Source organism: Suricata suricatta, chromosome 16 (genome assembly GCF_006229205.1).
Source record: "Suricata suricatta isolate VVHF042 chromosome 16, meerkat_22Aug2017_6uvM2_HiC, whole genome shotgun sequence".
In the NCBI taxonomy this organism is placed as follows: domain Eukaryota; kingdom Metazoa; phylum Chordata; class Mammalia; order Carnivora; family Herpestidae; genus Suricata; species Suricata suricatta.
This window is the reverse complement of record NC_043715.1, coordinates 50,933,971-50,946,002: the sequence shown is the minus strand read 5'-3', so window position 1 is coordinate 50,946,002 and position 12,032 is coordinate 50,933,971. Positions and strand designations below refer to the sequence as shown.

Below are 12,032 nucleotides of genomic sequence, written 5' to 3'. Positions count from 1 at the left end.
CAATTCCTTGGCCCCTCCCCCTGTACCTGGTCTAGAATCTTGCCCCTCAACATCTGCCCAGGAACCGTATCTCTCTCCCGAGGTGAGGCAGACTCAGTCTAGAACGCAATTCTCACCTGGATCTGGGGTAGATGTTTGACCTTGGCCACTGGACCCTGCCCTGGCCACCATGCAGGAATCCGGGGTCACTCCCTCCTCCCTGGAAGTTTTGGACCCATCCACTGCAAAGCATACTTTCGATCCCCGCCCCGGCTCCATTAACAACTCAGGACTCCAGACTCCAGGCCCACACCGGTCCAGGTACCCAGAAGCCTGACCCCCGTCTAGTTCCAGGATCCCAGCTCCCTTCAGGGTGCCAATGACCGAGGTCTTGAGCAGGACCAGCCCGCTGGGGCTTTGGAGTCCAGACTACCCCTCCTCTTCTCCAAACTGTTAGGAATCCCAGCCCAGCAGGGACCCAGGAGTCAGGGGCGGGGGCAGCCCCTCCCCTTGGCGGTGGGGGCAGCCGAGCCAGGGGTCAGGCTGGTGGGGGGGGCGGGGGGGCAAGAAGGGCGGGGTCAGCCGGGATTGGAAGGGGAGACAGCAGCGTGGGCGGCTGGCAGACCAGCCGGGAGGAAAGAGAAACGGAGAGGGAGGAAGAAGGGAAATCAGGGAGAGGAGGAAACTGCGGCGGTGGGGACGGAGAGAGAGAAAGAGAAAGAGCTTGAGTGTGAGGGAGAGAGAGGGGGAGAGAACGAAATGGAGATCTAAGGAAAAGGGACTCTGAGTCAGAGAAGAAAGGATCTGGAACAGAAACAGAAAGACTGGAAGAGAAAGTGCTGGGGGGGGGGGAAGGGGAGAGATGCGGGCGGGCAGGGGAGAGAATGAGCCCGAGAGAAACTGGAAGAGACAGATTAGAGACTGAAAGACAAGGTGAGGCCTGAGACAGAGACGCTCTTAAAAAAAAAAAAAAAAAAAAAGGAAAAGTAACCAGAAGAGACACAAAGCAAAAAGTGTGTGAGTGAGCAGGCGAGAAGGCAGACAGGTCTGAGAAGCAGCACCTAAGAGACAGCAACTGGGTGCCCCAGCACCCCGACGGCCCCTGTTACCCCCATCCTTGGGCCCCCAGAGCCGGTAAGTTCCCTGGCTGGCCTGGGAGGGACTGCCTGGGTGTGCATTCCTGGAGTCCTAGGGCTTGACAGGGATGGCCTGGGGGTGCGGACGGGAGGGTGGGAGACAGGTAGCCGGAGGCAGCCGCGAAGAGGCAGGGAATGGGGGCTCCCGGAGCCCAGAGAGGGTCAAATTCCTGGCGAGAGTGCGGAGGAGGGGGCAAGAATAAAGGAGCCCCTATTCTCTGTCTTGGGCCGCAGACAGCTGCCCCCTCCCCGTAGCTGCCAGTGCCGCCCACCTCTCTTGGCATCGCTCTTGGTATGCAGTCCCGGGCCAGGGCCTCCCCCAGCCCCCCAGTGCCCAGACAACAGGCTCATTCTCCTCAGCCTCCACCGACCTGCGAGCCCCTGACCCCGTCTCTGTCCCCAGCCGGGTCAGCTGCAGAGACACGCACACAGCCCCTTTCTTTCTCTCCCCAAGCCCTTGATGGAGGAGGGCAGACCCCGGAGCAGCCTCAGCCTGGCCAGCGTCTCCACCATCTCCTCGCTGGGCAGCCTGAGCACCAAGGTTTGAGCTTCTTGGAGGGGCCGGGGGCGGGGTGGGGGGGGGTGGCCGGGGCTCGCTCGGGGCTGCCGGGTCTTCCCGTTTCCCAGCCCCAGTTCGCACCGCCCGCTCCAGGGACCCCTGTTGTTAGGAGCAAGGATCCTTAGCAATGGGCTCTGCCACACCTAGGAAGGTCCCCAGTTGCCCACTCGCCCCAGCTAGGAATTCAGAGGCGCTCCCAGCTGTCTCCACCCCTCCCGTTCTCCCGATTCAGAGCCAGAGTAACAATTCTACTTCGCTCTGGTTGGGAAGTTAAGGCTACTTTCCAGTCATGAGCCTCCCCACCCCCCAAAATTCAGGCGGAGGCTACCCTTGACTAGGACCGAGAACTCCCTGTCCCAACTCTGGGCATCCAGTCTACCCAGTTCTGGATAAGGAAAGGACCTTTCTGGGGCGCCTGGGTGGCTCAGTCGGTTAGGCGTCTGGCTTCGGCTCAGGTCAGATCTCACGGTTCGTGGGTTCGAGCCCCGTGTGGGGCTCTGTGCTGACAGCTAGCTCAGAGCCTGGAGCCTGTTTCAGATTCTGACCCTCCCCTGCTCTCACTGTCCCTCAAAAATAAATAAAAAGCATTAAAAAAAAAAAAAAGAAAGAAAGGACCTTTCTCAAGAGGCCAAGTCATTGCCCTGGCCCCAAGTTCAGTGCCAACACTCATTTCCTTGTCCTCTGCCATTCTCTTCACTCATTTCCACTTTGCCAAGTTCAGGATCTAGAGATTCAGTCCTAATTCAGTGCCATCCCCAAGGCAGGGCGTCCTGGGGGACCCGGGCTATGAATGCGGGAGATGCCGGTGTGGACTCCTATTGGGAGGGAGAGATTTGGAGCCTCTCTCTTCTGGACACAGTTGCTAAGGGATGTCACTCCCTGGCACTAAGACATCCTTCCATTCAGCTGACCCGTCACCAGGGACTCCACATGGAGGTCTTTCCTCATCATGGGGAACCTCCCAGGCAAGCCCTCCAAGTCAGATCCCAAAGACTGCACAGCATCTCTGGCTCAGGGAGGCCCGTGATCCCTAAATTCCTTCCCTGTCAGCCAGTAGACCCTTCCTTTCCCCCAAACAGCTCCGTCCGCCCATTAAAAGTGTCTGCGAGCTCCAGAACGTGCACTTCCAATTCTGATCTCAGAAATCAGTTCCCTCCTTGGCTTGGATCCCAATGCACCACCTCCGCCAAGCCCGTCCGAGGCCCCATTCATATCTGTCCCCCTTCTCTCCTCAGAAGCCTACCCGGGCTGTAAGCAAGGTGCACGCCTTCGGGAAGAGAGGCAATGCGCTCAGAAGGGACCCCATCCTCCCGGTGCACATCCGAGGCTGGCTTCATAAGCAGGTGGGGTGAGCGGGCGAAGGGAAGGGACACCAAGTCATGCTAGAGGCTGTCCCCTGGCTGTCCCCTGCTTCTCTTCCTCCAAGTCTCCAAAGTGTGTTTGTTTTTTCTTTTTAAAAAATATTTACTTATTTTTGAGAGAGAGCACCAGGCTTGGCACCTTGTAAATAGTCAAGAAATGGTCAATGAACGAATGAACGGGTGCATGGAACATTGACAGAAAAAGGGGAGAAGCATTGTTAGAAAAAAAAACAAGTGGGGGAGGGGCAGAAGGAGAAGGGGGCAGAGGATCCAAAGCGGGCTCTGTGCTGGCAGCCGGGAGCCCGACTCGGGGCTTGAACTCACAGAGCTGAAGTTGGACTCTTCACCGACTGAGCCACCCAGGCGCCCCACCCCTTGTTTTTTCTCTAACAATGCTTCTCCCCTTTTTCTGTCAGTGTTCCATGCACCCATTCATTCGTTCATTGACCATTTCCTGACTATTTACAAGGTGCCAAGCCTAGATAATACAGCCAAGTATTTATAGTATGTTCAAGATGGGGCTTGGCAGGGATGGATAATACGTAAGCATATTTCAGATTGTCGGAATTGCTGTGAAGAAGTAACACAGGAGGATGTGCTGACAAGTGACAGAAGGGGGCGCCTGGGTGGCTCAGTCTGTTAGCTTGGGCTCAGGTCATGATCTCACAGTTGGTAAGTTCAAGCCCGGCACTGGGCTCTCTGGTGTCAGTGCAGAGCCTGCTTTGGATCCTCTGTTCCCTTCTCTCTCTCTGCCTCTTCCCAGATCTCTCTCTCTCTCTCTCTCAAAAATAAATAAAAACTAGGGTGCCTAGGTGGCTCAGTTGGTTAAGCGCCAGCTTCATCTTGAGTCATGATCTCATGGTTTGTGAGTTTGAGCCCCACGTCAGGCTCTGTGCTGACGGCTCAGAGCCTGGAGCCTGCTTCAGATTCTGTCTCCCTCTCTCTCTTCTCCTCCCCCACTCGAGCTCTGCCTCTCTCTCTCTCTTAAAAAATAAAATGAACATTTAAAAAGAAAGTGTCAGAGGGATGAGAGCACCGTTTGACTCTTGGTCAGGGAAGGCGTCGCTGAGATGACATTTGAGTTGAGGACTAGGTGACATGCAGGAGCCGATCATGTTAAGATCTGGGGGCAGAGGGAATTTGAAAGCGAAAGGCCCCGCAGCAGGCCAAAGCTTGGCGTTTGGAGCCAGCCAAGGGTTGAAATCAATGGGATGGCGGGCAGTGGTTCTCAAAGTGGTCCCTGATCAGAAGCATCAGCATCGGCAGGGAACTTGCTGGAAATGCATTGTCAGCTCCCACCCACCCTAGATCTACTGACTCAGGAACTGTGGGGATGGGTCCCGGAAATCTGTAATGTAACAAGCCTTCCTGGTGATTCTTATGCAGGACCAAGCTTGAGATTCCCGGCCAGCCTGTAAAAGAGGCTAAGGAGGGGCGCCTAGGTGCTTCAGTCAGTTAAGAGCCTGCCTCTTTTATTTAAATTAATTTTTTAGGGGTGCCTGGGTGGCTCAGTCAGTTAAGCGTCCGTCTTCGGCGCGGGTCACGATATCCCGGTTCGTGGGTTCGAGCCCCGCGCCGGACTCTGTGCTGACAGCTAGCTCAGAGCCTGGAGCCTGCTTCGGATTCTGTGTCTCCCTCTCTCTCTGACCCTCCCCTACTCACACTGTCTTTCAAAAATAAATTAAAAAATTAAAAAAATTTTTCAGTTTATTTTTTAGGTAAACTTATTTGTTTATTTATTTATTTAGAGTTCATGAGTAGGGGAAGGGCACAGAGAGAGGGAGAGAGAGGGAATCCTAAGCAGGCTCCACACTCTCAGTGCAGAGCCTGACCTCACGAACCTGCGAGATCGTGACCTAAGCCAAAACCAGGTGTGGGGACACTTAGCTGACTGAGCCACCCAGGCGCACCAAGCATCTGGCTCTTGGTCTCAGCTCAAGTCTTGATCTCAGGGTTGGGAGTTCAAGCCCCAAGATGGGCTCTGAGCTGGGTGTGAAGCCTACATTTAAAAAAAAGAGAGACAGAGACAAAGGGTAAGTAATTTGAGATTTATTCTAGGGGCACAGTAAGCTCTGTTTTGAGCAGGGGACTCCCCCAATCTGACTTCTAAATTTGAAAGATCATGCTGGCTTCTATGGGAACAGAGTGAAGGGGAGAAGAGGGCAGGAGGTTGGAGACAGAGTAGTGCTCTGGCAGGGGAGGAGCGGAGATGCAGGATTAGGGGCGTGGCTTGAGGCCAACATCCTGGCCGCTCTGTGCCTCTGACTCCACAATCAACAGACCGAGTCTTGGTATGCGAAGTGCCTGCCCACGTGTTGTATAGTATCCCGTTCCAGCCTTCCAGGAACTTCGCAGTCCCCAGTTGACAGATGAGAACACTCAAGTGTCCCAGCCAGGAACTGACTGATGGCATAGTTGGAGAGGGGTGGAACCAGGAGCCAGACTCAGGTCTGACTGTGTCCTGAGTCAGTGTCACTCAGCCCCTGCGCTCTGGCTTCCAATTCTGCATCTCAATCTGTTGCATCAGGCGTGTTTCTGTTGCTCTCCTCTCAGTGGGTTCCAGTCCCCAGCTGTCACCGTCTCCATTCCCACATGGCCTCTCCCTACTTCCCCTCTACTCAGGCCGCCCCTCCCGCTCTGTTTCCCCCAGGACAGCTCCGGGCTGCGGCTCTGGAAACGCCGCTGGTTCGTCCTCTCCGGCCATTGCCTCTTCTATTACAAGGGTCAGTGCCCTGGCTGGCATGGGGTGGATGGTCCCTCCCCCCTCCCTTTCCTCTAGGCTCTTGGCCTCCAGATCCCTGTGTGATCCCTGACCCCAGCCCCTCTTCTGCAGACAGCCGTGAGGAGAGCGTCCTGGGCAGCGTCCTGCTGCCGAGCTACAATATCAGGCCCGATGGGCCGGGAGCCCCCCGAGGGCGACGCTTCACCTTCACCGTGAGTGGTCACTAAGGCACCAGGCAATGGGGGCAGTCATTGGAGCATCCATTATTAGAGTTGAAAAGTCTTGATCAGGGTCCATGGCATCCTCCTTTTTAGAGGTCCCTACCGTCCAGGTCCCCAACTGTCTTTCCTCGCAGGCTGAGCACCCAGGCATGAGGACCTACGTCCTGGCCGCCGACACGCTGGAGGACCTGCGGGGCTGGCTGAGGGCGCTGGGCCGGGCCTCTCGCGCAGAGGGGGACGACTGGTGAGTGTAGGTCCTGGCCTTGGTCCTGGCCTGTACCTCCCATCTGGGGCCGGCTAATCATCCCGAGCCCCGCGCCTGTAGTCGCTGTCTTGTGAATGTCCAATCACTTGCCTTGTAGCTAAGGAGACTCCGCCCTTCAGGTCCCACCTCCAGGGAAATTCATCTCCTCCAATCAGCAAAGTCTTTCTCTTCTAGACTCCGCCCACCATTTGGTCCACACCCCTCCTCCATCTGCACCCTCCCCATCAATATTCCCGGCTTCCTGATTGGCTCCCTCAGAAGTCTCCATCCCTAAGGCTGCCACTTAAACAGTGTCAAATATAAAAAGACCGTCTGTGCCCCAGCCTGCCCCCAGTTTCAAGCTGGAGACTCATAATCAGGGACATTGGGTCCAGAGACCCGGATGGACCTTGTACCTCCGCTGCACTAGTCTCTTCCACACTCAGCGCCTCAGTTTTCCCATCTGCAAAATGGGAACAATGATTTATACTGCACCACCTTCGCTTTATTCTGTGTATGTTCCCGTGTGCTCCTCCGTGAAATGGGGAATAAGGGTTGTTATGAGGCACAAAGGAGTGATGCCTTTTTCTGTACCCATTTGTTAGTGGGCGACCCAGGTCACCCGCACGCCCCCAGCCTGGAGAGGGCCCTGGCGGCCCCGGTGGCCCCCCGGAGGTGAGCAGAAGGGAAGAGAGGCATGGCTTAGAATCACCGGAGGTGACTCGGCTCTCCAGAGGTCGTGGACGACCCGGGCTGCTCACTCCCAGCCCCACAGCCGACCTCCAGTCAGGACCTCGGATCCGGAGGACTCGGAGCCCCGAGTGAGTTGAGGGAGTCTGGGGCAAGAAGGTTTTACAGGGCGGGGGCGTGGCCTAAGAGAAGGGCGGGGACTAGGACTGCTGGGTAAGGCCTAGAACTTTCTTCCTTGAGTAGATGGGAGTTACTGGAGTTTTTATAGGGTAGTACCCATAGGGGTCAGGTCCTAAGGAGGAGATGCCACAAAAGGGGGAGATATTCATGATCTGGCTAACGGGGGGTGGGGTGTTCTACTCTACTCTAGAGAAACTGTGAGACACACTGGAAGGAGATGCGCACAGGAGGATGACTGGGTGGGTGGTGGGGTGACGGAGCTCTAGTTGACCTAGTTCCCCTATTTTCTCCTCCCAACAGCCTGTTCACACCCCTCTCTCGCCCTCCGTCCCCTCTGAGCCTCCCCCGGCCCCGTTCTGCTCCTGTCCGCAGACCCACTCCGACCTCGGGTGACACAGCACCTCTTGCCAGACCCCACACGCCTCTGAGTCGCATCGATGTCCGGCCTCCCCTGGACTGGGGCCCCCAGCGCCAGACACTCTCTAGGCCCCCCACTCCCCGGAGAGGACCTTCCTCTGAGGCTGGAGGAGGAAGACCCCCCAGGAGTCCCCAGCACTGGAGCCAGGAGGCCAGAGCACAGGTGAGCAGAGAGGTAACGGGGAGGGGGACTACATTTCCCATATGGCTATGGGCTGTCTTTCCGGGCTGGTTGCCAGCCACGGCCCCCTGGGCATCCTGGGGATTGTGGTTTAGCATAATCACAGCTGGGTTCAGATATGAGGGAAAGTGAACTTCATCTCCCATCAATCCTCAGTGCTGTCTTTTCAGCCTGGTCCCTGGCCATTACCCCTTATGTATTATGGGGGATTGTAGTCTAAAATACTGTCCTCCAAGACAGTGCTGGGAGAAGTAGTGTGGATTGCATCTGTCTTGTGTCTCCACTTTTATCTTTCCGAGATGTTCACTTGCTATTTTTCTCTGAGCGTCCTGGGATTGCAGCCCAGAATACCCACAGTTCACCACAAATGTGTGTGTGTGTGTGTGTGTGTGTGTGTGTGAGAGAGAGAGAGAGAGAGAGAGAGAGAGAGAGAGAGAGAGAGAGGGAGGGAGAGGGAGAGAGAGAGGATTACAATTTATTTCGGCCCCTGGCTGTTTTGCCAGGCTTGTCCAATTCTTACCATCCTGTGTGTCCCTGTGGTGGCACATGGCTGGAGAACAGGTAGTTGAGGAAGTCGTGGGGCTCAGTGCTGAGCCTCAGTGGGCCTCCTAAGTCACATCAGTTCTGGACACATCCACTCTAATATTTGTTATGAAAACATGCCAATTTCTAAATAATTTCAATATTTCTCTCAGGCCCCCTCTGGCTCCACATATCTGCAGCTACCCCCGAGAGCTCCCGGGACCCGGGCGTCCATGGTTTTATTGGTAGGTGTCCTGGAACCCCTTGAATCTGCTAGAGCCCCCTTCCTTGCTTTCTGTGCAATGGAGAATGTTATCTCCCAGACTTGTGTGCCTAGAGAAGACTGGGTATTTCAAAGTCCCCTGGCAGACTCTTCTAGGAGTTTCCTACGGCAAACTGGGTGGCATGCATATAGAATATCTCTCATTTATTCATATCACCTTCCAGGTATTTGTTTGAGTTTTACATTTTTTCCATAAGGATCTTGTATGCTCTTAGTTAAGGTAATTCCTAAATTCCTGATCGTTTTTATAGCTATTTGAATGGTATCTTTTTCTTTTTTTCTTAAATTGTATTTTCTAGCTATGGATGGATGTTTGGAACTTCTTTCCAAATGGGATGTGTAGTTCCATCTTTCCTCTGGGACCCTTGCTGAATTCTCTTGTTCTGGGGCACCTGGGTGGCTCAGTCGGTTAAGTGTCCGACTTCGGCTCAGGTCATGATCTCACAATTTGTGGGTTTGAGCCCCGCGTCGGGCTCTGTGCTGATAGCTCAGGGCCTGGAGCATGCTTCAAATTCTGTGTGTGTCTCTCTCTCCCTGCCCCTTCCCTGCTTGCGCACTCTCTCTTTCTGTCTCTCTCAAAAATAAATAATCGTTAAAAAAAGTTTTTAAATAATAAAAAAAGAAATGTCTACATTTTCTCTGCAAGTTATGACATTGCTACTGTTATTTGGTGACAGAGCCCTTTGGATTTCTCTAAAGCCAAGAATCTGGTAGTTGGTCCACTGAGGTTTGCCAGAGCTTGGAACAAAGCTAAAAAGGAAAAGGGTATCTGTCAGTAGAAACAGGGCTTGATTCAGCACTGAGCTGTCCGTGTGACCTGTGGCTCTTCCCCTTCTCCTCAGCCGGGTCCTCCCCTAGACTCAACTTTTCACCAAAGCTTGGAGACTGATGTAAGTTCTCCCTGGCCCAAGCCCTGCCGAGTTCTCAGAGGTGGGGAGAGAATGCTTTTAATGGCTGCGGTGGGGAGAAGGTGGGGATGGGGGGCCGGGGGGCGTGGCCGTGGCCACAGGGAGGACAGGGGAGGAGCCAGATCTGGCCCATGAACAGCTCCTGTTCTCCTTTCCCCAGACTCTGTTGACCAAGTTGTGTGGACAGGACCGGCTCCTGAGGAGGTTACAGGAGGAGGTTGACCAGAAGCAAGAGGAGAAGGTATGAGGCTCTGAAATGGGGAGGGACACTGTCTCTCCCTTCCGGGTCCCCAGTGGGCTCCAGGATGGGGGAGGACACGGTTGCTCCCGCGGGTTGAAAGTGGATTCAGAAGTCTAACCACCTTCCATCTGGGGACAGGAGCAGCTCGAGGCGGCCTTGGAGTTGACCCGGCAGCAGCTGAGCCAAACAACGAGGGAGGCCACGGCTCCAGGGCGGGCCTGGGGGCGCCAGCGCCTCCTGCAGGACCGACTGGTCAGTGTGAGGGCCACTCTCTGTCACTTGACTCAGGTGAGCATCTGGGAAGGAGCATGCCCCCCCTGGAGGCCTGAGGACTCTACAGGTTGTCAGTGAAGGGGACCTGCTGGCAGAGGCTCATGGGAAGGTGGTTCTTGAGAATTCCCCTCTTTCCATATTTGAAACCAATCATTATGACGGTCTTAGGGGGTGAGGGGCAGGTCGCCAAGAAACACAAGACTGAAGTTAGTGGTTTGAGAGGGTGAATTTGACATGGGCTTCCTAGTTTTGAATCTCAGCTCCTGCTGTGTGACCTTAGTAAAGTTACTTAACCCCTCTGAGCCTTGGATGTCTTTCTCTTTCTCTCTTTTTTAGAGACAGAGAGAGAAGGAGTAGAGAGGGAGAGAGAGAGAGAGAAGTAGACAGAGAAGGAGGGAGAGAGAGAGAGAATCGTAAGCAGGTTCCCCACCCAGCACAGAGCCGAACACAGGGCTCAGTCTTACAAACAGGGAGATCATAATCTGATCCGAAATCAAGAGTCACACGCTTGGGGTCCCTGAGTGGCTCAATCGGTTAAGCGTCCAGCTTTGGCTCAGGTCATGATCTCACGGTTCTTGGGTTCGAGCCCCAAACAGAGCCTGGAGCCTGTTTCAGATTCTGTATCTCCCTCTCTCTCTCTGACCCTCCCCTGCTCTCACTGTCTCTCTCGCACTGGCTGAGCCTCCCAGGTGCCCCCTCAGATGCCTCTTCTATAAACTTGAAATAAAAATAGTATTTAGTACCTAGAGTCATTGTAAAATTTTCATACTTACATATATGTTTATACATATATAACATATATATAAAAATGACTATTTAATACTTATATGACCTATTGTAATATATAATATATTTTCTATATTTATATATCATGTATATGTCATACACATGTGATATTTAAGAGTTAGGGACCTGGTCTATGGTAGGAAATATTTAAATGTTAGCTACAATGATTGTTATCTGTAAAATGGGGACATTAGTAATACCTACCACACAAGAGTTAAATGAAAGCTCAGAACAGTGCCTAATACATGGTAAGTGCCCAATACATATGAGCTGTGATGATGAGGATGATCCTTCCCTGGGGGGTGGGGGGCTTAGAGACCCTGGGGGTCTCTGTCTTGACTGTCCCAAGAATTTATTAAGATTTGTAGACTCTGCCACCCTAGGGGAGTTCAGAGGTAATCAGAAAATTTAGGGAAATCTGTTATTTGTCTACACTAGAGGCTCATTGGAATGACAGGTTCGGGAGAGACTTTGGGGAATCCTAGGAGTTGGAGCAAAGGGGCTCTTGGGAAATGTAGTCCTTATCTGTTCTCGCCCCTCATCCGGGTACCAGGGACCAGGTCTCCCTCCGTCCTCCTGCCGGCTGGGAAAAAGTAGAGTGGGGAAAATCGGGCGGGTGGGCGTACTAACCCTGTGTTTCCCGGTTTTGGGGACCCGAGGAGCGAGAGCGGGTTTGGGACACGTACAACAGCCTGGAACAGGAGCTGGGCACCTTGAGAGAGACCCTGGAGTACCTGCTACACCTCGGCTCCCCCCAGGTATCCCCCGCCCCACGCCCCCAAACCCCGCCCTCCACTCCTTGTTGGCCTTAGAAACCCTTTTGGCATTTAAGCCCCTCCCACCTCATTTCAAACTCCTCCCCTTACATCCAGGCCTTTCCTTTTTAACTCTTTATTGTAGTTAAGACCCTGCCCTTGGCTTTAAGACCTACCGTCAAGTCTGGAATCTCTCTGTCCTCTGGTTCAAAACTTCACCCCTGAGCCATGCTGCAATCCGTGTCCTGGCTTTTGCTGTTTTATTTATCTTCTGGAATTTCTAGTTCCAAATCCAGTCCCTTGGTTCAAACTCTACTACTACTTCTTCTTTTTTAATGTGTGTGAGAGAGACAAAGTGTGAGCAGGGGAGGGGCAGAGAGAGACGGAGACCCAGAATCGGAAGCAGGCTCCAGGCTCTGGGCTGTCAGCACAGAGCCCAATACGGGTCTTTTTTTTTTTTTTTTAATGTTTTTTATTTATTTTTGAGAGACAGAAAGAGACAGCACGAGCAGGGGAGGGTCAGAGAGAGAGGGAGACACAGAATGTGAAGACAGGCTCCAGGCTCTGAGCTAGC

At 53.8% G+C, this 12,032-nt stretch overlaps 1 protein-coding gene across 4 annotated transcripts in view; it reads left to right on the top strand.

Moving 5' to 3' along the window:
* Positions 1–586: 586 nt before the first annotated feature.
* PLEKHA4 (pleckstrin homology domain containing A4) overlaps positions 587–12,032 on the top strand; it is a 27,146-nt gene continuing 15,700 nt past the window's right edge. For all 4 annotated transcript variants that reach the window (XR_003903692.1, XM_029924815.1, XM_029924816.1 and 1 more), the window contains exons 1-13: positions 587–1,113; positions 1,570–1,656; positions 2,910–3,017; positions 5,686–5,758; positions 5,869–5,969; positions 6,113–6,222; positions 6,828–7,043; positions 7,393–7,672; positions 8,386–8,457; positions 9,338–9,385; positions 9,564–9,644; positions 9,783–9,932; positions 11,363–11,461. Coding sequence is in view for 3 of the 4 variants with exons in the window: in XM_029924815.1 (XP_029780675.1) it covers positions 1,576–1,656; positions 2,910–3,017; positions 5,686–5,758; positions 5,869–5,969; positions 6,113–6,222; positions 6,828–7,043; positions 7,393–7,672; positions 8,386–8,457; positions 9,338–9,385; positions 9,564–9,644; positions 9,783–9,932; positions 11,363–11,461 (1,419 nt within the window). In the remaining variant the exon portion in view is untranslated. The remainder of the gene's footprint in view (positions 1,114–1,569; positions 1,657–2,909; positions 3,018–5,685; positions 5,759–5,868; positions 5,970–6,112; positions 6,223–6,827; positions 7,044–7,392; positions 7,673–8,385; positions 8,458–9,337; positions 9,386–9,563; positions 9,645–9,782; positions 9,933–11,362; positions 11,462–12,032) is intronic.